Source organism: Buteo buteo, chromosome 11, assembly GCF_964188355.1.
Source record: "Buteo buteo chromosome 11, bButBut1.hap1.1, whole genome shotgun sequence".
Classification (NCBI taxonomy): Eukaryota; Metazoa; Chordata; class Aves; order Accipitriformes; family Accipitridae; genus Buteo; species Buteo buteo.
Genome location: NC_134181.1, coordinates 40,095,322 through 40,118,182, shown reverse-complemented (window position 1 = coordinate 40,118,182; position 22,861 = coordinate 40,095,322). Strand labels below are relative to the sequence as shown.

Genomic DNA, 22,861 nt, shown 5'->3' with positions numbered 1-22,861 from the left:
TTTTGTTTTCCTAGGATTTTCACAGATTAGTGGTGTTCTCTCTCCCAGTAATAACAGGAAGTCTCTGAAATTTTTGCTATTGATCAGATGGAACATTTAGAAGTTGTCCTGCTCCATGAAGTCAGAGAGAAATGATGTCCAGATGAGCATGCAGCCTCACAAATTTAGCCTTAAACATCATGAAAATCAAAAGGAACCTTTCGTCATTCCAACCTTGGATTGAATGAACCACAGTGGGATAACCTTCAATTGGTCGTGGGAAAAAGAGGATTTATGTGAGGTTTTCTTGGTGACATCCCAAGTGACTTCCAAATCTCAGAATAAAAGGAAAGGTGGATCCAATGGTTTGCATTATTCCCAACCTCCAGACTGAAATATGGTACTACACTGAAAAATTACTCTCAAAAAAAAAAAAAAAATTGTTCTGCATCTATTAAACTCCAGTGACTCTGAAGAACAGCTTCCCTGTTCCTCAGTACAAATATTTTTCTAGCTTTCAGAATGCAGAGAGGATTCTGAAAAATCAAGCTGGGTTTCTGTGCATCAACTGAGTCAGAAGGTGCCATTTCTACATAGCAGCTTTGCAAATATGATTAAAGACTGAAACACAATACTATGCTCCATGGGACATATCTGACCCACACACTGCCTTTTCAACTCTCTGCTTTTTCTAAATCATGTACATTATGAGTGAATAGGAAGAAAATGTGTAAACAAGAACAGAAAAGGTTGTTGCGAGTTCATTAATTCTGATCACTTAATAAGCTGTAAATTGAAGTGCATGAATTCCATTCTCTTGAACACCAGGATAAATTTGAAGAATCTCTATTGACTTAATTTACACTGATATGCATTAGAATAGTTTCTGGCACATTCAGAATCAAAATAATTATTACAGCAACATTCAAGACCAGAAGGCACCTAGTTCCCATTTAGATAACTGAGGGCCAGACTTACAAAAGTAAAGAATTCACCACATTAAAAGAATAAAATCTTACTTCTTTTTTAAAGGTGGTGCAGAAGCACAGCCATGGGGCCCACGCAATTTAGGGCTGCAGGACTGGCCTTAAGAAGCAGGGTGATACTTTGCACCTAACTAATGAGAACGCAGTGCTGTGCAAAAGAGTGACTACTGTCTTCCATACCTGCTTCTTACAGAAAAAAAAAAAGATGAACTGCATACAAGAAGGCAGAACTACTTGAATAACTTTGTCAGGCCAATATTCAGAGCAGTACTGATACATTTTGGAGCTCTTTGCTTTACAGGTCCCCTCAGAGATCATGAGGAATCCAGGAGTGTATCTTTCTATGCAAAGACAAGCATTGCTTTGGAATTCTTTACCCTGTGACTAGGATGCTGTCCATAAAAATCTTACACTAGCTTTCTTGGAAGATAAAGCACCTGGCCCCTTCCAGGGACTAAAAAGAATCCCCAACATCTTCAGGAACACCTTACGCTTCTGAAAAAAACAACAGAGAAAGGCATCACAGTGGGAGAAGGAATCTGAGAAGACTCAAAAAAATTAATAATATATTACTGGCGCTGCTCAGTTGCAATACCACGAAGTTGCCTCTGTCTTCTGCTGCTGCTGGATCGCCTGCAAGGAAGTCCCAAGAAAGTAGATCTAAAGTGACACCCTTGAAACATGCAGCTGTGACTGTCCGAAAATGATCCAGCGAAATGTCTAGAGAGCTCCTCCTGCCGGCTGTTTTCTTGGCGGTCCGAGCTCTTGCCAATAAACCCGATTTTCGGTTTGTCTTTTCAGGAAGTTGGAAATGAAGGGAGGCAAAGCTAATGCCACATCTTTCTTATTTGTCATAGCAATAAATCAGCATGATGCCACAACGCCTCTCATATCGCTGCTCATTTACTCTCCGACTTCTCAGACAGACGGAGATGCTGTGTCTAAAAGGCCGCGGTCAATGCCAGGAGCAGGGCAGTGCAGGAGCTGCAGAGGAGTGTGGGGAGCACAGCCGGGGTGACAGCCAGGCCGGCAGGACAGGACCTCACTGTAAAGGGGCACAGCGCCGCAGTGACCAAGCAAGAGGAGTGGAGCAGGTCCGGTGACGGTAACCACGTTTAGACAGGAGCCCAATGACTGTCAGAGAAGCCCATAGGGATAAGCCAGGTCTGAGGCCAAGCCAAAAAGTCAAGTCAGCAATTCAGGGTCAGGATCAGGAAGGTCCACAGCCAGGCACAGACAGCCCTACAGCCTACCCCAGACAAGGAGCGAGGACAAGGGCAGCTCTGTGCCGTGGCTCCCAAGGGAAGTGGGGAGGCCCCAGCAGACTTCCCTCAGCTCTTTTGACACACAGCTCTTTTCACAGCACTCTGATCCTAGGTTACACTCCACCGTATCAGGGCAGACCTTGAACACAGGCAGCCAAACCTGCAGGACAGGGGGAAGAGGTTGCAGAGTCAGCTGGTGCACCCAGGGCCCTCACAACAAGCTGCCCAGCACAGTCAGTGAAGAACATAAAAATTATTTGAAGAGCTGACAAAAGAACCTGGGTACAAACATGCCACAGGGGTTGGCAGTGTGAAAGACTGATGACAATCTGTACTTCAGTTCTTTCAGGGTCTGGTCAAGAATGACCTTTGCAGGGCACTGTATGCATGCTTTTGTTTTGCCAGTCTGTTGGAACGCACTTCTTTCTAATTCAGAGTAAATCTAAAACTGCCACTGGGACATAAGGACAAAGCCCCTCCAAGTTTTTCACCTATAACTTAAAACAGAAAAAAACCAAATTTAAACTAATCCTGGCTTCCCATAAAAAATCCATCCACACCACATACTCCTCTGTGATGTTTCAACTGCTCAGTTCTTTGGTCAAGCTATGCCCCGAAAGATGAAAGCAGACAAGACATACTGGCATCCCATTTCTTACCTCCTTACTGGTGACATTTGCCACAACACTGCACTGGCTAGATCTTGCAGGTATGTGCACCAGTCCAAACTCCCAGCCTGCCTGCATGAGGAGCTAAAACATCCTGAGGCGACAAAGCTCAAGTGGCAAGTAAGAACTATCTTCAAAAAAGGAGCTTGTCAAATCAACCAGGGTAAGACTAACCCTTTGGAAAAGGGTGACCATGATTATCTTACTGAGTTACAACAGGAAAAATCAAAGACAGACATAGAGTGGAAGGGAAACAATGTGAGGTGAGCATCTCAATAGTGTTCCCAGCTGGACTGATGCTGATACGCTGCTTAGATAAAGCTAGTCTGCCCTGCAAAGGCTGCGTGGCTACAGCAGAGAGCAATGGTCTACTGGAAAAAGAACATCTTTTACCAATATTGATAAAAAAACCATCTCCAGATTATGTAAACTATTTTGGAAAAAAGTCACATTTACAAGAGGCACCCATAATTTTATTGAGACGGCCAGGGATACATTTTGTCTCCTTCTGTATAAAGTCCTGAATGTACACAGGACTGTTACTAAATGTGGGTCCTCTGCCAAGCAATTGTATTCGCATACTTTATATTTCCAGTGTGAAAACTAATGAAACATTTTAAACCAAAGCCGTTTCCTTGGAGCTGCCTCTGACCTTTCTTCTCCTCCTCTCTCAGCTGAATCTCTCTGCCAGGATGAATTCAGCCCTAATGTCTGCTCCTCCCACCAGGCTTTTGGATATGTGACAGTATCCATGTCTCTGGGAGCTGTGCCTGCTGGTGTCCATTATCTTGTGTCCAGTTTGGGAGAAGGCTTCTAAGAAAAAGCCCAGAATTAAATTTATGAAAAGTTCAATTATTTACAGGAATGGGCAACCATGTAGCTAGTTTCTGCACACATCTATCAGCAACTTGTGAGTCCTTGGCAATTAATTCACAAGGCTCCAGCATAGGAATGGTTCAAGGCTCAAGAAAAGGCTTTTGAAACTTTAAAAAAAAAATAAAAAATTGACATGAGTGACCGATCTCAAAACACTACAACCCTGTGCATCAGCTAGAGCTGTGGTAGGACACTGGGGGAAGTGCAGGGGGACTGCCTACCGACCTGCCATGCAGAGCCTGTTACACTCCCTAAAGGAGTCCCAACAGGCACAAAAAGGGGACACACACTGACCAGAGAGGACCTGCTGGCTGTGCTTTGTGGAATGCATCAGTTCCATCGGATCGGTGACAGGCACAGCATGGATGTGCAGCCTGATCACAACCACTGCTGAGTACAGCCAGGCAACTATATCATGACAGTGAGGTGCCGGTGCAGTGAAATGAGATAACATAGGGTCCAAGAAAGGCGCTGCTCGTAATGGAGATGCTGAGTAAGGTGCACTGCCCAGGTAAAACAGGAGTGGGTCTGTGGAACAGGGGATATAGACCATCAGCCAGGTGCAAAGTGCAGCTGATGCAAGGCCCTGGATAATCCAACAATGATGCTCACAGTATGGTGGGGTACCACCAGAAGGAAAGCAAGTTATATGCCTTATTTACAATCAGTCACAATCTGTGGGGATATTATATTCCCATACCCCATAGTGTTGTCTGTGCCTCACTTTGTACGATGTCATCTATACTGCCTGCCCTATATAGTTTAGGTACATGAACAAATATACACCTTGGTAGAAAGTAAAACTGCTTTCTCTGTTAACATCTCCCATAATCACACTGCAAACAGGGTACAAAAACCTTTGCAGATATCTATCCAATTCCCACATTAAATCAGTACGCTACTTGACAAATGCTTTCATTTAAAGACCAGCTACCTGCTACGAATTCACAACTAGGCTTGAGCCCTTTGTCTAAAAACTCTTAACTTTTCTTCTTCAGTCCCCTGTCCCCCCCTTCCATCAGTGTTCTGCAATTTGCCAGCCTCCTTTATGTCTCAGTTATGTCTGCACAATGAGAGGCAGGCAGACCCATGTGCCCACAAACAGAAAAGCTCCTCCAGCTCACAATAACTCAGCAGGCTTCTGTGATTTTCAGAGACTGCATTACTGTGTGCCCATGTCTGCTGTCAAATTACTGCCTGGACACAGGCTCCATGGCTAACCTCAGCCTTACCCTAAACATGAAACTGTCCCCGAGCCCTCAGAAACATTCATCTTCTCTTGCAGCTCTTCTTACACAAAGTGGTGTAAACCTGGCTGATGCTTCTAGGAACTAAAGAACACACTTACCCCTCTGAAGACATGTTATGATTTTATGTCCTCTTTCTGCAACCTACTGAGAGTGGCTGTGCTCCATATCATGCATTTAAAACACATCAAAACAGATTTGAAGGGTGGACAGTCCTCCTGAGGTTTCTAAAGGAAAATGGAGATAAAAGCCATAAAAAGCAATCCTTCACACATAGCAGAGGTCGAAAAATAAAATCTAAACCTAAGCTCATTTTTCTCTTCAGTGCAAGTTCTGGCAGTCCCAGGACTGTTCTAACTTCTAGCTGCTTGTCACGGCTGTAACATCACAGCAGTGAGGAAAAACCTTGAGCACAGTTACTCTAACCTTAGCTGCCTTCCCCTTAAAACCCCCACTCTGCCCTACTCTATCTGAGGCTGTGAAAAGACAACAATAATAGGAAGCTCTTCCTAGAGCTCCTACAAGGGAAACAGTTAATTCTGTGTCCTGCCTTATTTTAAATACCTGTACATAGGAAAGATGGCATGCACAGATCACACACAAACCTGTAATTGAGGCAAGATTTTCTCAAGTCATAGATGTTATTGACTGTAATTGCTGTTGTCTGTTTCGACCTTCTCCTCGAGGTGTCTCCACCTCCCATTACAATGTCACAGCGAAAGAAGTTCCCTGGTGGTCTGCAAAGAAGCAAAAGGCAAATGGCAAGACAGAACTGACATTGTTTATACAACATAAAATTAATCCTAAATCAACAACTCAGAGAAAGTAACATTGTTGCATAAAAAGTAGACAAAAAGAGATTTCATTGACAGACGGCTCTACTAACAGCAACATTTTGCATATATACAGTACTCTGTAGCCCAAATCCTCAGAATGTTTTAGAAAAAGGAATACATTACTATTATTCAGTGTTTTACAGAAAAAGTGAGGCATAAGGCATTCATAGGGCTTTGTCAAAGTAACTGACAATTTACCACCAGCATGAAGAATAGAATCCAGGCCTTTTAATCCCTGTTACCCAGTTATGTGCATTATTTTAAAGCAGCCCTTGGATTTACCCATTTTAGTGGAGGTTGGGTAAAAAGGAGCACTAAAGCAGAAAGAAACACGTGTTCTACATCTTAAAACAAGATTTTCCTTGTGGAATGGCAGTAAGGATACCCTGCAGCCTTAGGTTTTCTACGCAGCCCTAAAGGCTTCATCCTCTTGACTGTGCTGGTAGCCAGGATAACCCCCAATCCATATTCTATGCCCAGTGCATGCTGCAGGAGGCAAAGATAACAAAGGCTGTGACAGAACTCCATCAGGGAAGTCCTTTTGGGCCCCATTTCCATCAGCTCATAAAAGGCACAGCCTGGACCCACATGCTGGGCTCTGCTAAGGCTGCTCCAGGCTGCAGCTCTTCATTTGCAAAAGAAATGACCCATTCATTTCTCTCTGACCTATGCAGACACTTCAGACTGCTGACCTCATCTGCCAATGGCCCCCACCACTACTGCGAGCTTCCTCAAACAGGTGCTCTGCCAACCCAGGCAAGCTGAACTAATGCAACTCCAAGAACCCTGTATCAGGGTACCCAGGGGGCTGTTTGTGCACAGGTTGGGAATGTTCAGCCCTCAAAGCATTTACTTCCTATCCAGAAAAGCAGAGGCTGTATGAAAAGGAGGTGTACAGATGAGAGGCTGTAAATTTAACTGAGTCAACCGAAGTTAAAAAATATACTTTCTTGTGTGTGCGCATGCACTTGACAGATCTCTTCCTTGCAACTACTGACAGCTGCACTTTGTATTAGTGTGTGGTTGTACAAGCAGGTCCTGCGGTTCCTGTAGAGAACCAAGTGGCTCGTGGCTGGGGTGTTCCTGTCTCTGCAGTAGATTTCCAGACTCAGTTTTGTGTTGAGGGATGACAGGTGACAACGCTACTTCAGCAGGGGAATCCCCATGCCTGTGTTGCATTCCAGGAAAAAGACACCTCTCTTCAGACATGCATTTACCCTGGTATTCGCAGCCTTATTACCAAGAGTATCACAATCCATATTGACTTTTGTTCTTAACAGCCCCATTCCAGAGAGAAGATTAACCCGTTTCACAGCTAAGGTCACAAAGGCATTCGGTGGCTGAACTGGGAATTCAGTGCTGGTTTTAAGTCCAAGTTCAGAGCCCTGCTCACTAGACTAATCTCTAGACAATAACATTTTGCTGCTTGGCAGAGAGGTGAGAGCTTTCAGGTCTGGAATAATACTGAGGTCCTCAGATGGAGTCACAGACATAAGCAGCACAGACTAACATAAGTTTTCAATAAAAGTGGCATAAAAATAAAGCAAACTAGGTCAGTTCTTCCATTGGCCTCCAGAGAACACCCAATTATCAGAATGAACATAACCATAACAAGTAAGCTGGTTTGGAAGCTGAACTGTTTGTTCCAAGTGCCACATAGATACCAGCTCTTGCTACTGGCAGAAGAGGCCTGTGAATCAGAGCCCGAAGTCTGATGCAAGAGAAACTTGGGCATCTCAGGCTGCTTTCCCCAGCAGAGAACAACCCTATTAGTTTGAGAAAGTCCCCTGCCTGCTTTCTCTCTGAGTAATTAAGAGTGAAATCCTCCTCTCAGTGACCCCAATGCTCTCAGCCTAGGCTGATTTACACATGAAAGGAACCCTCTGAGGGGCTTTCTCCCTTTCACATTCACAACCAGGCAGGACCTATAAATAAAACCTTTCTGAAAACAGGAGCTTTCAAAAAGGTCTGTGTATGCGCGCAAATGTATACGAGAGAAAGGGAATGGATGTGTGCACTTGAGAATGCGTGTGTGTTTGCATGCATATGTGAAGAGCGGGTGAGAAGAATGTGCATTCATACACCAGTCCGCATGCAAACAAGCTTACTCAGGAAAGCATCTACATGGATGCGTGAGTGTGCACAGGTAGTGGGAGCACTTACAGGAGCGAGAGGGCATGTCCAAGGCTGGCTTCCAGCTAGCACGGTTTCAGGGGACATTTCCCAAGTCAGCTGAGTCACTCTGGAGTTACACACGAAAAAAAAGAGGGCAGATTTAGACCCAATTGCGCGTGTGAGAGTATGCTTGTGAAGCACTTTCCCTCTACAAAGCAGTAAAGTACTTGCCGAACAAAACACTAGTGTTTTACATTGATTTGGATATAACGTGGGAAGTAACAGAGAATCAGGTCTCATAGCATGTGTTCCTATGACTTTGACAGAAGGTGAGATTTTTAAAAGGCTGCATCTTCTCAGCTGCCCAGGAGAGTCAGAGAATAGTGTTGCATTTTCCAGAGCTGTCATTGTTTGAAAGTAATTTTTAGTTTGTTGGAACACAAAACCCCTCAAAGTTTGAAAAATAAACAATGGGACTGATGCTGTGAAAATGAAGGTCAGAAAATCAAAAGACTATGACTGCCTTTACAGTAGCTTATAAACACAAAAATGCCTAGATATGAATCTGTACTCTCCCTCCCCTGCTGTCCTGTTCACCTCTGTGTCTACGCAGTCAGGCTATTTCCCCTTCCATGAGGCCTAAGAAGGACCCTACACAGCTTCCAGGAAACTGGCAGTTAGTGTGACCCTGCCCTAATATAAAACAGGTGACAGAGCTCTGAACCAAGCCAGGACAGACTGCAGTGTTTCATAAAGCAGGTACTGGTCTGCGAGTCTTTGTCCCCGTAAGAGGAGGCTTTTTAAGACCTGGCTACAACGTGATAATTTGAGAACTGCAAACTATTTTACTCCACTACTCCTGACCAGCTGAATTATTTGCTTTCTGAAACTGCGTCCGTGCTCTATGCTAATGCCAGCAGTCAGGCTATACATGCGCTAGCACCACTGGGGCTGCACCGCTGCTTGGTGGGAGACTCCAGGGTGCAAGGTGGGAAGGCAGGAGGGGTGCTACACCCTGCACCGTTCTGACTTCATCACTGATAATCGCAGCTCTTAGATCTCTCCCCTACCCAATTCTTATGCAAACATTCAGAAGAAGCAGGCAGAAAAAAAGCACAAAGCAGGAAACATAAGGAGTGCAAAGCCTCACAGAAGTGCACAAAGCAAAAAACGTCTCTTCTGCCAGTTCAAAAAAACTCGTCCCAGGTCCTTGCACTAGGCAGGAGTGTGTCAGCAGGGATGCAGAGCTCCCCTCCTACTGAGCTCGCAGCTAAAGCCCTCCCCCAGTTCCCAGGGTCTTCAAATGAAGATTTGCATAGTACTTCCAGATCATTCCCGAGAGAAGGGACAATGGCTTTCTCAATGCCCTCTTCCCCCCTCCCTCCTTCACTTACAAAGCTGATAAAGCCCTGGTGAAAAGGGGAACAAAGGATTTACAGATGGCAGAATATTGATTTCTGCAGTTCCAGGACTACAGGGAGAAGATGAAGAACCCCCCAGAAACTCTGTGAAGTTTGAGACACAGACGCTATCTCTGCAGCACGGACTCTGCATTTGTTAAGACAGTATCTGATGGAGGAAACAATGCTATTCGAGAGGGATGAGCAGGTCCCTGAAAACCTGAAAATGCACAGAGATGAGATTACAGTCTGAAATCCCAGTGAGCACGTTTGTTGTTCCCAAACCTCCTAAACGGAGAGGCACTTCCAGTGAAAGCAGTTTGCCACCAGGCGGGCCAGCCCGGCATTGCTTTGACAGCTTTCGGCCCCAGCTGATGGTGTTGAAGGCCTTTGTAAATCACATCTCATCAGTGATTCATGCTGTTATCCATGTCCTCTCCGATAGCCCCCACCGCAGCTAGGAGAAATAAGAAGAAAAAGAAAGGTGAAAGACAAGTCTTTGGAAAGTGGCCTTTGATTCTGAATTACAGTGGAACCTATCTCAGAATTCACTAACTTTTAGGGCCATTACCTGAAGGATAAACCTTCCTGCCTCCACAAGCATCTCTGTCCTCAGTATACGCAAACCCACGCTTTCTTCTGCACTACAAACATTATTTTTCAGCTTAGTGAGTCAACTCCACCTCTACTGAACACCAGCTCACTGCAATCGTTCAAATTTTGCTAAACTGAACAGCAATACGATCCAAAGTGTTCACACGCAACAGATGTCTACTGGGTAGCTAAGTCAGATTACAGGAGTTCTGGCCTGACTTCCACCTGTCCCACCACCACACTGAAAACAGCTTTCTCAAAAGTCACTGGCTACCAGCACTTTACATATGTTTGGGGGGTTTTTTTCCCCCCTTTTTCAGAGCTAACTTTGTAGCATTTCTGCACTCAGAAGGCTCCCAGGATGCTGGATCTTTCGGAAAAATGTGCATGTTTAAACTTGCTCAAAATGTTGGATGTAGGACTGGATTTTTAAAGGTGATATGCTACTTTCTAAATCAAGCTATAGGCTCTCAAATAGGTCAGCTTTGGAAAAACTCACATTAAGCCCCTTCTGCAAGGCAGCAGTACATACCGGTGAGTGCAAGTGCGGGTTCCCATGCCACAGGTCAATAATCCAGACAGAGCTACTGAGCCAGTGGCAGAGTTGAGTGTTCATTCACCAATATTTCCCCCACACCTTTGTAAAAACACGTGCTATCAGGATGACTGCAATCATCACAGTGACAATACCCATTACATATTGCACAGTTAAACATATTTCACACAACTGTATCAAAAGATTCTTCACAATACCTTTTAAAATATCTAGGTTTCTTCAAATACCTGTCTGTCTTATCTCAAGGACAAGTTTTTCCCGTGGAATCTTTTGTGTCTTCCCACAATCACTGCCAGTTTACACCACATTTAAAGAAAACGTGAATCAGACCCATTAGACTCCTGACACACCTAATAAGGAGACTAATTACAGCTGTTGGGATGATAAAGCCTAAGAAAGTTCCACTTTAAATCAGCATAACTCAGACTGTAATGAAAATGCCACCACTCTCAGGTTCAGGACAAACCCGAACCCCATTTTCAGTTCCTCTCTGCAAGCCCCCTGGAGCTCCATGGGTGCAAGTGCTCCCAAGGAACTCCTTTTAACCTGGGGCAGCTGTGCTGAGTCACCACTACTATGTACCACTCTGTGAGCATTTTCTTCTCTGAAGAGCATTTTCAAGACTGTCAGAGGAGCAAGTGTCAGGGAGAACTAGGGAGAAGCACACCTTGGCTGCTCTCACCTCCTGCTGAACACTTGCATGTTGTGTTCTGAGGCTACTGCAGCAGCACAGCTCACATATTCTTATTTTAGAGACTACCACTTTATGCTTCTTTCCTCATCCTAGACAGGTTTGCTTCTTGTTTTGCTAATCCTTTTTTGTTCTCCCTCCTTTGTAAACATTAATGTCTGTTGCTTACAGTTCTTTTCGCTACAAACAAAAACAGTTTTGTTTATGTAGCTCCTGCTATAAAAACAACACTGTAATTTGCCTTAGGATACAGAACTTAATCTAGGTTTCATCACTTATAACATTATACAAAATAATTCCTTATCTTCTGTTCCCAAGAAAAGTCACATGCAAATTCCTTTTTAAAAGTCCGATATTACACATCTCATAAGCCTGAATCCAAAGGATGCAGGTGGAGAAAAGTAAAATTCACCTCCAATATGGACAAGAACTTAATGACATAACATTGCCAACCAACCTCATTCAGCAAAGCAGATATGCGTGCACACGGTGAGCTGCAGTGGTTTCAGGTCTGTACTGTACAAAATGCATCATGTCAATGAAGATGGAAGAACACTTCTGTAGGTACACACAATGCCACCAGGCAATAACCTCTTTCAGTACGGAAGCAAGACTGTTCTTAAAATGATTTATTAAATGAAAGAACATGAAGGCAAATCACTATAAGAGGTACTTGTGATTTAAAAAAATAAAGAGAATAACAAAGTACTTATTAACAGTTTAAACTGCAAAGATACAGTAAACAAACAACTGAGCAATATTTTTATGTCAAGGTATGTTTTGCAACAGCCTTCCAAGATCCCAACCATCTTACCATTCCTATATGCTACATAGTAAATTTGGACATGAGACCTGCTCCAAGTGAAAAAGGGAGAAGTCGTCGCACTCCCCAGAAGCAAACACAGCTTCCTACCATCTAACAACCATGTTGTAACAGCAACTCAGCCATGCTACATGCTTTATCTTGCCAACAGAAAAGCGATCAGTTTCATGGGACCAAGGTGAAACGTGAGCCCCTGGCCAGAGTAGCACTCTGTAATAACATAATCCCAAACCAAGACAGAGCTCTTGTGCTTTCCCTCAGCTCCTCTTCATCTTTCATAGATGCCTGCTTCATATGACAGACAAACCTCCTCCTTCTCCTTCCATGAACAAACACACCTTTAGGAGTAGAATACAATTCCTTCATCATCATTTGCTCACAGACCAGACCTTACCACCACCCCTTCCTGAGCACACCATTTCTCTGCTTTTCCACTCTTCCAGTCTCTGCATCCACTACAGGAGTCCTCTCATATTACTGCAGGGTTTTAAGTGTTTGAAAATGTACTCTCCATCTACATGGCTTCTACCAAAGGTCAAGCAGCCAACCATCAGGCTCCAATAAAGAATTATAATAAAATAGGATCTAAATATTTGCAAACTAATTACAATTTTTTTTTTTTTTCTGGAGATCTTGTGTTCATTCAAGTGGTGTTATTATTTCAGCAGGATCATCCCAGGAATCCACATAATTAAAACATTAGTGGTTACAAAACTGCATTTCATTAATGACAAACATCTTTTTATTGTCATGATTGAAACAGGTTTTATATCCCAGTGATGGGATCGGTCCCTAACTTGAAAAAGTCGCATTAACAAATCTAACAGCCCTCCTCTGCTGTTGCATAAAAGAAACTCAAATACAGGTGTGCAATCCCTTCACCACCAGGAAATTCTACGCAGGACACCAGGCCTGTCTCCTGGGCCACCTACATCGCCCACAGCCTCTGAAACTCACTCATGGACATCCGCAGTGGCAGACACCCCTCCCCAACTTTCTCTGTACACAATGTCATAGATCAGTAGGTTTCCGTCTACTCTGGAGAGCTGTGTCACAGCTGCCCGGCTGCCAGACCAGCCCCGCAGGACGAGCCCTCCGGTCCCCTCACACCCGGGACCCCCCCCCCCCAGCGCTCTCCCGCACCCTCCCTGTCCCCAGAGCTCCGGGGGTGCTCGCAGGGCAGCCTCCCCCCAAGCGGTCCAGGCTACGCGTCACCCCCACCCCTCAGCACCAAAATGGCGCCCGTTCCCCCCCCTCATTAACGACACGCGGCGCCGCCCACGTCACTAACGGCTCCTCCCTCCCCCTCCCCGCCGAGCGATGGCGCATGCGCAGCAAGGCGGCCGCAGCCCGCGGCCGCTCAAGGTCAGGCTCGCGGTGGGAGCGGAGCGCGCATGCTCGGAGGCGGCGGGCGGCGGTGCGCGCAGCTGCCGTGTCCCCTGCCGGCCGCCGTCGGACTTCCGGTTCCGGTGGGGGCCCGAGGTCGCGGGGGGGATGGCGGCGCTCGGAAGGGTCTCCCGGTTGCTGCTCGGCGCCGCCGCCCCGCGCTCTTTGCCGGGGCGGAGCATGTCGGCCGCGGCCCATGAAGCCGGAGGAGGTAACGGGGCTTTTCGGGGCGAGGACGTAGTCGGGGCCCGCTGCCGGCTGTCCTTGACAGCCGCTGCCCTTCGCGGCGAACGGGGCTGCGCCGCGGAACCGGGGGCGCTCGGCAGGCGCCGGCGGTGCGAGCCCGGGCGAAGGGCGGTAGTCTCACCCGGAGAGCTGTGAGCCCGGGATCCCCGCGAGAGAGGGGAGCTGCCTCGTCTCCCTGTTCAAAACAGGGAGGGAGACTTGCGCTGTGATGAGGGACGTTGAGCGTAATTCCTCATTAATGTACTAATTGCATTTAACATGCTCTCCGGTCGCTTGGCACTAATGGAAATGGTGATTATTGTTCTAATTCATGTAACGCTTCCTACTAGCCCGCCTGTGGAAGCTCTTGAGCTACGTGGTGGCTCTGCCCGGTGTTGGCGTTTGCATGCTGAACTGCTACTTGAAAGCACACCACGAGCACGAGAGACCCGAGTTTGTTCCTTACACTCACCTCCGGATCAGGACCAAGGTACGTTCACCTGCTCTGTTTAAGGCCCTCTTTTCTTCCGTGATTGTAGAGCTTCATCTGAGATTAGTACAGTGTCACTTGCTTTCTTTGCTACATGAGGCGCTGCGTACGTAGCTGTGATCTTAATTCACAGCTTTGTTTTGGAGGCAGCAGAAGAGTTTCTCCCAGCTCAGATGAAGTACCTGTGATATTCACAGGCCTTCCCATCCCCAAGAAAACATTTCAGTCCTGGAGCTGCTGTATTTACCTAAACCTAATACAGATCTAGAAGCTAACAGAGGAGATCCCAAATTCTAAAAACTGGGGTCTTCATAGCATAGTGCAGTTGATGTTTAACCAAGAACAAAGGTCTTGTTGTCTAGAGAGGGCGGCTCTCAGCTAAGGGAGACTGTTTTTCCAGCTCTTGCTTCCTACAGCCTGGGAATAGATGCCAGCTTGCTTAATGCATCAGCCCATCAAGCTGTGTGATGTTTGAGTCCATACTGCTGTTGATCTCCTGTGCTGTATAGATCATTCAGTTAGCTGCCACTGGTTTATTTTCTTTCTTCCTTCAACAGCCTTTCCCCTGGGGTGACGGGAACAAAACTCTATTCCACAACCCCCACGTTAATGCTCTCCCAACCGGTTATGAAGATGAAAACTAAGATCCTGACCACAGCCAGAACTTTGGCTCTTCCTGTCTTGGACCAGAATGTTTTGTGGGAACCATCACTTAAGAAACTCTACATTCCTTCTGTGATGAAGCTGAATGTACTTGTATACTCTGTCTGTACTTGCGTAAAGGTCCTTTAAATAAACAACTCTGAACTTGAGTTTAGGATCTGACATCTTTGTTAATCTGAATCCTTAGAAGTTCTTTAGTTCAGCACTTGCTTAAACATTGAGGCTTCCCACAGATACAGTGCAGAAGGAAAGGGGTTTGCCTGCCTGAATACCTGCTCCTGTATCTGATAACACTAACAACAGAAACACACTCAGCATAGGACACTACTTAATTTCATATTCTTCACGTCTGGTTTAACTGATCCCTGTAAACCCACAGCTCGCAGCCAGATGAACAGGTATCAGGCTAATGCTGTAGATTAAAATTCAGTATATACTGAAGCACATTTTTCGTAATCAGCTATTGCAATATTTATTAACAGTCATGAAGGCAATTTTCTCTTAGCTCCTTCTGGGGGAGGGAGTGGCAGTGAAGATGTTTAATTAAGCTCTGTGTGCCTTAACAGTGTTAATCTTCAGCTCTCACATTTTCTAGTATATCAGCACGTATGTTGCTCACAACTCTGCTTTTCGTAAAGCTGCAGTCTGATTGCAGAAAGTCTCCATACAGGTCTTACAAATGAAAACACAATTTTTACTCCACTGCGTATGCCTGTATAATGTATCCTGTGTCACTTGGAAGCTTCTTAACCTAGAAGAGCTTAATTATCTTCCATAGTTGACAGTCAACTTTAAAGCTCCGAGTCTGTTCCAGTACAATATTAGTTTTGAAGTTTTTCCTCTCTGCAAGTCAACCGTTTTCCAAGTCCTTCTGCAACTTCTATATTTTTTTGCATAGTATGAAAGAGAGAGCTATGTCTTAGCTGTCATTAATACTGTTTTTTCCAAAAGGAAGAATGCACCAGCTGACTTAGCATCTTGCTGCTGAACGGAGTGATGGATGGCAAGTGCAAATCTCAAAGTGGGCGCTGTGGGACACCCTTCCCACGTTGCAATGCAATTTATTTCACCCACTTACTAGTAAAATGAATGCCAAGACAAGCTTTTCTGCATTAAAAGCATAGAATAAAGCACTGATGAGCCCAGTTGTTTTAAAGCTAACTGACAAAAATGACACTACCTTTCTTCCTAGATGAAGATCATAGAAAAGCAAACTGGTTATGTGTTATTCCTTAAGAAAAAAGCTGCATACTTGACAGTCCCCAAAATGCTATTTACGGTGCTCTTAGAAAGACCTTTCCCTTAGCTTACTATTTTGATTTACACCTGAGTGACCCAGCAGTTTAAGTGTCAACAGCTTGGTTTTTAAGTGCTACATTTAATCCCCATACTGACATCACACTAGCTCTCATGCACCTGAGAACAGGAGTGTGGCTGACCCAGGCTACCTGACTGCGCTCCAGCTGCTGTGTTTAGGCCATCGCTGAAGACACAGGGAACGACGGCCCCAGTCTGTTGCAGTTCCTGATCTTCTGCATAAGCCTCACACTACTCCCAGTGTCTGGGGTCATTACTCAGGGGCTGTAGTGCAGACAAGCGAGCTATTATATTTGAGAACCGCACTTTTTTTAGTTTTTTAAAAAAGTAAAAATTCTGAATGATCCTTCAGGTAGTGCTTAAAAGCAAAGAGAGTGAAGCTCACTTTTTTTCCTCACTGTAAATCTAGGAGAATTAGGAAGTTGACTTCTCTTTTGTCCCCAGGCCATAGTATTTTTTTACTCTTTCACCTGTGTTAGTGTAATGAGAGGGGACAGCTTCTCCCCATCCCTGGTATGAGGATCAATGGAAATCTCCTCACCCACCACAGTGCTTACAGGGCCACTGGATGGGATGGATCCAGATCCCTTGCTTCTCTTCCAAACACCTTTTTGCTAGTTGCTGCAAGCATTTCTGCAGTTTACAAGCCAGCACAAATAACTTTTGTTTGCTTTCCTAGGTGTAAAGTACACACACAGTTCAGGAGCAGCGTCGTGAGCAGGTGAGATTCCCAAGTGGCAGCTGGGGCTTCTAACATTATCAGCTGTCAAGCTTCAACCCCCTGTTTCCCTCATTCAACACAGGCTTTTAACTACCACAAGCAAAAGTCTAACAGTGATCATGGCCAGCCTGGCGCTTTGTGGTAGTGTGGAAAAGGGCAGCCAGGGCTGTGCTGCAGTTTTACTGCAGTAACGGATAATGCTAAAAGAGAGAATTCAAGTTCAGGATTGTTTCAGTACCTCAGAAAAGGCTGAAGAAGTACCCTCTGCATTAAAAGTGTCCTCTTCAGCTTCTGTTGCAGGCCACCTCTGTCCCTCCTAGAGGTCACACTCAGGTTTTACTGGACAGTTATTTACTTGAACAAAATATAACTTGGTTATATTTATTTTAGCTAAGTTATTGCAGGTCCAATAGAGTGCTTTTATACCATCTCTGTTGCTGATACAAAACAACACTTCCGCCCCTCAGCATTCAGGATCATATAAAACAAACTTCTTCCACCAAAATTCAGCAGCATAGGGACAAGACAAAGTAAATCAACCTCCTTCGTATTCTTTTTAAACACTTCAGGTGTTATATAAATAAGCAAGAGAAATCGGTCACAAAGCAACTACTATCTCAGCCCACTCTAAGAAGCATTCTCCCATTATAGAGTACATTCAATAGGAAGTTAGTTCAAACGGCTTTTCACGCTGTTAGATGCTGAACCACCACCACCAAAATTCACTGAAAAGGAGGCAGTAGTTACCACATGATCCAGGTTTTTTGTTTGTTTGTTTTGGGTTTTTTTGTGGCTGTTTTTACAAATAGAGAAGATTCCTCTCTTCCTAGAAAGCAGCTTAACAAAGGTCTCATCCAGCTGGCGTCTAGTCGTATGCCTGGTGATGTTGCTTAGTCCAAAGGCTCGTATTAGTGACTCCATCCATACAGCTGAGGTCAAGAGGAGTTTTCAGTTTTTCCTTTGCTTGGGCCCATGAACTCCAGGCCTTCAATGGGTATGTCCTTCTCCTTGATCGCTTTCTGAAAAGAAGAAAAACAAAAAGAAGAAAAACAAAAGAAAAACTCAACACTTCTTTATAGTGCCAAGTGACGTAATCTTTGGTACAAAACACGATCTAGAAAAAGTAGTCTTAAAGCTGGCTTGGATAAAGCTTCAGTGTTAGAGATGCAGTCCGGATCCCGTCACACAAACGTGCTACAGCCTCTAAACCAGCAGGCTTAAGAAGTTACATGAACGAGAAAAACACAGCAAGAGACACCTGTAAAGTATTTACACGTCATGACCGACGGACACAGGAGAAAATCCGGAGCAGCGCGGTGGGGTGCGCAGCCGCGGGCTCCTCCCGGGACTACGGTAAGAAGAGTGAAGTCCGGTGGAAGAAGGCTCGGGGCGGAAAGCGAACGGGCGGGACGCGGAGCGGCGTGAGGGCTACCCGTGTGCCGCAACGGCGGCGCGGCCGGCGGACGCACCTGCACGCAGAGCTGGTAACGCTTGAAGAGCTGCCCGCAGGGGTCCCCGGCGCTCTCGCCCTTGAGGAACTTCTCGGCGAACCAGCGGTTGAAGCACTGGTCGTACTCGCGCTTCAGCTCGGTGCAAGCTTCGCCCACGCTGTTCATCGCGGCGGCCGAGCGGCCCCTTCTCGCACCGCGCCGGGGCCGGCGGCTCCGCCGCTCTTGACGTGCTTCCGGCGCGGAGAAGTGACGTACCGGGGCGCCGCCGTTATCCTGCGCGATGCGGACGCTCTACCTCGGCCGGTGGCTCCGCGCCGCGCCCGGTGCGGCCCGGGAGCGGCGGCCGCCGCTGCTGCCGCCGGCGCCGCCGGTGCGGGTCCCTGCTGCCCGGGCCGCGTCCCCCGCGCATGTCCCCCCGCGCCCGGCGTGGGAGCAGGGCGAGCAGCGGTCGCCCCCGCAGGTAGGGGCGGCCCCGCCGGAGCGGCGCCCGGGAGGAGGACGGGAGGGACGAGTGCGGCCCCGGAGCACGGCTCCCGGCCGTTCCTCCTTGCCGGCCCTCCGCTGCCCCGGGCGGAGGTACCGGAACGAGCGCCAGGTCCGGTTTGCCCTGCGCTAGGTGCGAGGTCAGGAGGAGGAAAAAATAGGAGTTTGATTAAAGTTCATTTTCCGGGAAAGTACAAGAAATCGGCGTCTCCCAGTAGATGTAAACTCAGGGGTTTGCCATGTAGCGAGTTTTCAGTTAAAGAAAAGTAGCGCTGTATTAAACTTGCTCACCTTTGCCCTTTTTTGTCCGTATTTGTCTCTTTGTACAGCAAAAAGTGACGGTGGAAGTGCTGGATCACTTGGAACGCCTGGCCTTGGTTGATTTCCGTGATTCAGAGGGTGTAGAGCGGCTGCAGAAAGCAATCCAGTTTGCTGATCAGCTTCATGAAGTAAACACCGATGGCGTAGAACCGATGGATTCAGTCCTGGAGGACAGGTAATGAATCACAGCAGCCTCCTTTTAACTATTCATCTATCAAACTATTTATTTTTGTAACTTTTTTTTTCCCCTGGGAATCACCCTGGTTATGCATTTGGCCCCTTTGCTTACAGAAGAGTCTTACCGTGGTTTTGTGTGGAAGGAGGATGTCACTGGCACCCATGATCTTTACATGTAAGCATAGCAAAGGTGAACTCTGGTTCCTTTGTGCACCTTACTTGTCATGAATGATCTGCACACGCTGCTCCCCAGATATCTGTCAGTGGCATTCTTAGGTGTTTCAAAATGATCCAATACTTGTCTTACTGCTTACTTAAGCCCAAAACCCAGTTTAGAAATAAGCCACACTTGCTACTTCATATTCATAGAATAGCTTAAAGACAGGCTAGTAATCTTTGTTCTTCAGGTGTCTGTATCTCAGAGAAGATGATGTTACAGAAGGCAACTGCACGAAAGAGCTACTGCAAAATGCCAGAGAGAAAGTAGAGGAATATTTTGTAGCCCCACCAGGTATTGTCTTGCTTATAAAAACCTCTTAATCTTGCTTGAATTAACCTGAGGAGTATAACCCACCATAGCTGCATTTACTTTCAAAAATACTAGCTAGTAATAAGGATGTACTAAAATAAATAACTGTAGCCACCTGTATAAAACAGTTGGCAATCTATTGGTCCAAAAGCAGTACAGAAGGTAATCTTACTCTAAAGTTACTGCACATGTTGAGCAGTTATTGACAGGAAGTTGGACAGGACTTACTCTCCTTGCTTGCTCAGGAAATTTAAGCTGCCTGTACATACTCAGAATAAACTGGAGAAGCGCTTTTGTGCTAAGTTGTACTACCCAGAAGGTAACTTAGACCTGGTCTCACACAACTTTCTTTTTGTTTTCTATCAGGTAACATCCCTTTACCAAAGCTAGAAGAACGAGAGACTTTTCTGCAGGGCTCTTAGTGAAAGCCCAGAACCCAAACACCGTTTCGGTATTTTATTTGGAAAAAACAAGTTTTGTGCAGTCACAGCTGAAATACCCTGGCATGTATTTTGATCAAAAGAAGAGCACTTGCAAGACAATTTACAGAATAAGGAAGGTGTAAAAAGTTCAGTAGTGCTACTGAAATATTCCATGTTTATGAAGCTGGAAGGCAGCACAACAGATGACGCTAGTGCTTTTACTTAGCAAAGTGAATTTGATGTTACTCTTTAAGATACCGAATGGCTTAAAGACTTTAAAAGAGAACATTAAAAGGTAATGATTAAAAAACCCAAACCACTATATTTTTCCTCAACAAGTTTGTCAGGAAAACAAGAGAGATTGTAAGGCTGTATTTGCCTATTTCGCACCTTTAGCTCGACTCTGACCCTGTCAGAAGTAATAGTCTGGTATGGAGGAGGAGTTTGTAACATTGCTGAGTATCTCTGTGATGTACGGACAGAACTCAGATTTTCATTATGGAAGAAAAGGCACTCTGAGAAGATGATTCACTCAAATATTGTGATTCTACTGAATTTTTCCATTTTATCTCTGTGCTCCATATCTGTGTGGGTTACCTTCTATTTCCCACTTTGTATTTTTATTCTCACAAATTAAATACCTGGAGTTGTACATAATCTGAGAAAGTACTTTTCAAGCACAGAAATAGCTGCTCTAAAATAAAAAAAAACTTTGCTGTAAATATGTCTGTCCACCAGACATGTATCTGCAGCAGCACCAGCAATGTTTTCTGGATTAAACCATTCTTCCATTTCAAACAAAGCACTGCAGTTGTTTATTTAAAGCATCTTGTGTGGCTAAGCTTGTTGTAAATAAAGAATGTAATTACTTGTGAACTTGGCATTTTTATTCTGTTGGCACAGTGAACTAAATATCTACTGTCACCTTCATTTTTTGTTGGAACAGGTTTTAGAAATCTAAGTACCCTGGTGCTCTTCAGTGTTGCAGGCAGACATTGCTAGCAGGAAGCTAGCAACAGCTTTATTAGAAGCAGAAGTGTGATTAGCAGATACCGCTCTGGATACGGCTTCACCTTTAATCTGTTTCCAGCTCTACAAACTCGTGCAATCATCACCTCAACAGCACCACTTTACTAGCTGTAATTTGGTTATAAGGATGCTGAACTTTTACTTTAGATCTCAGAGTTGTAGAAACCATTTCCCAGACTGTTATGATAATATCCTAGAAGTAAAATATCTTTGAGCGTGCAGCTCTAGATGCTTTTCTTGCAGCTCAGTTTTGGTTTTGGCTTGTAAAATTTCCATCTTGAGGGAAAAAAAATAGACTGAATTAGTACAGGGTTATTTCTGTTTGCAAGAGGGTGCCAAAAATTAAGAGTTAACTATCCGGCTCAGCCTGTTACCCTCAAGTAACAGTCATGTACCAGTATCTCAAATTCTGTAAGGAAATCACTGGGGCAAGCACCTCAGCCATCAGCTCCCAGATGGGATGTTTGTCATAGAAAGCTCAGGCACAGTAAAGAAATGGTTGCAAAGAAGTAGCACAGCTCCAAGAACAAAATGAGCCTCCCTGCCTCTGCCTTACTGGCTCAGAGGCCAGGAGACCACCATGGGAAGAGGTGCTGTGCTGGGCAAATTGGGGAGACTGCTTTAGCAAACAACCTACTTTGTCACTGTCTCATCCTGGCAGAGAATGCTGAGGCTTCCTCACAGAAACTCCAACAGTCAGAGGCAAGATAAACCAAAGCTCACTGAGAAAAACTAGAGACCTGCTGAAAGAAGAATACTGCAGCAAACTAGAATCAAATAGTCCAGACCATTCACTTTCAGGCCATAAAGAGTGCAGTTAAAAGCTGAAAAACAAACTTTTCTTCCTGGGTGGTGCCCTGTCCACCTACAGGTTTAAGAATCTGCAATTATGTATTCCAACCATAACTCCATGCACTATAAGAGATCATAACGTGCTGAGCCACAGTGGAATCTTCAGAAGTGCTAGAAAAGACCCCTGATGTTGTTGTAATAGGATACTACTAATCACCAGTTCTGAGTCTGCTCTTAAAGCTCTAGAGAGCCTGATGGGAGAAGGAAAGTAGGCTCCTCCATGACCGTGCAGGTACATGCTTCCCCTGAGGGCAGAAACTCACCTCATGAGATCATAACTTGATGTCATCCAGCTTACACAGTGCATGTTCTGTATCTTTCTGCAGAGAAAAGCCATTACTCCCATTCCGTCTTTCTGTACATCTGCATAATATATACCACCAGCTTGGTGCACGTGTCCCTTCAGGTCCTGCCAGCTGTCTGATAGAGGAAGTCCTCTCAGCATGGCCACGACAACCGATTCTCCCACGAACTGCATCTTCCACATCCCTGCAAACAACAGATAATACAAATTAGGGATTAACGATACACGTGCATTGTTTCTTAACATCTCAAAAGTCTACCAAGCATATTAGAAGTATCAGAATTTGAAAAACACTGAAAAAACTACTAGAGTTTGAATAGTACCGGTACTAGGTTCAGCCATTAGTGGCTTGCTCTTAATACTATGTGTACAAACTGCTTTGACAAGCTCTCTCTCAGGCCATTCATTATCTGCTATGTATTTAATGGAAAAGCTAGGCTGAGTGAAAAGGACTA

General features: G+C 45.3%; 3 protein-coding genes across 3 annotated transcripts; 2 read left to right on the top strand and 1 right to left on the bottom strand.

Annotated features, from left to right (window-relative positions):
- Positions 1-13,474: 13,474 nt before the first annotated feature.
- COX6A1 (cytochrome c oxidase subunit 6A1) lies at positions 13,475-14,949 on the top strand. The gene is made up of 3 exons (XM_075041764.1): positions 13,475-13,633; positions 13,998-14,137; positions 14,695-14,949. The coding sequence occupies exons 1-3, from the start codon at positions 13,531-13,533 to the stop codon at positions 14,779-14,781; spliced, it is 330 nt and encodes a 109-aa protein (XP_074897865.1). The 5' UTR covers positions 13,475-13,530; the 3' UTR covers positions 14,782-14,949.
- A 297-nt stretch (positions 14,950-15,246) lies between these two features.
- Positions 15,247-18,536, bottom strand: TRIAP1 (TP53 regulated inhibitor of apoptosis 1). The gene is made up of 2 exons (XM_075041770.1): positions 18,308-18,536; positions 15,247-17,857 (listed from the first exon to the last, which is right to left on the bottom strand). The coding sequence occupies exons 1-2, from the start codon at positions 18,452-18,454 to the stop codon at positions 17,774-17,776; spliced, it is 231 nt and encodes a 76-aa protein (XP_074897871.1). The 5' UTR covers positions 18,455-18,536; the 3' UTR covers positions 15,247-17,773.
- GATC (glutamyl-tRNA amidotransferase subunit C) lies at positions 18,532-21,097 on the top strand. The gene is made up of 4 exons (XM_075041762.1): positions 18,532-18,749; positions 19,102-19,268; positions 19,678-19,781; positions 20,166-21,097. The coding sequence occupies exons 1-4, from the start codon at positions 18,570-18,572 to the stop codon at positions 20,219-20,221; spliced, it is 507 nt and encodes a 168-aa protein (XP_074897863.1). The 5' UTR covers positions 18,532-18,569; the 3' UTR covers positions 20,222-21,097.
- Positions 21,098-22,861: the final 1,764 nt, after the last annotated feature.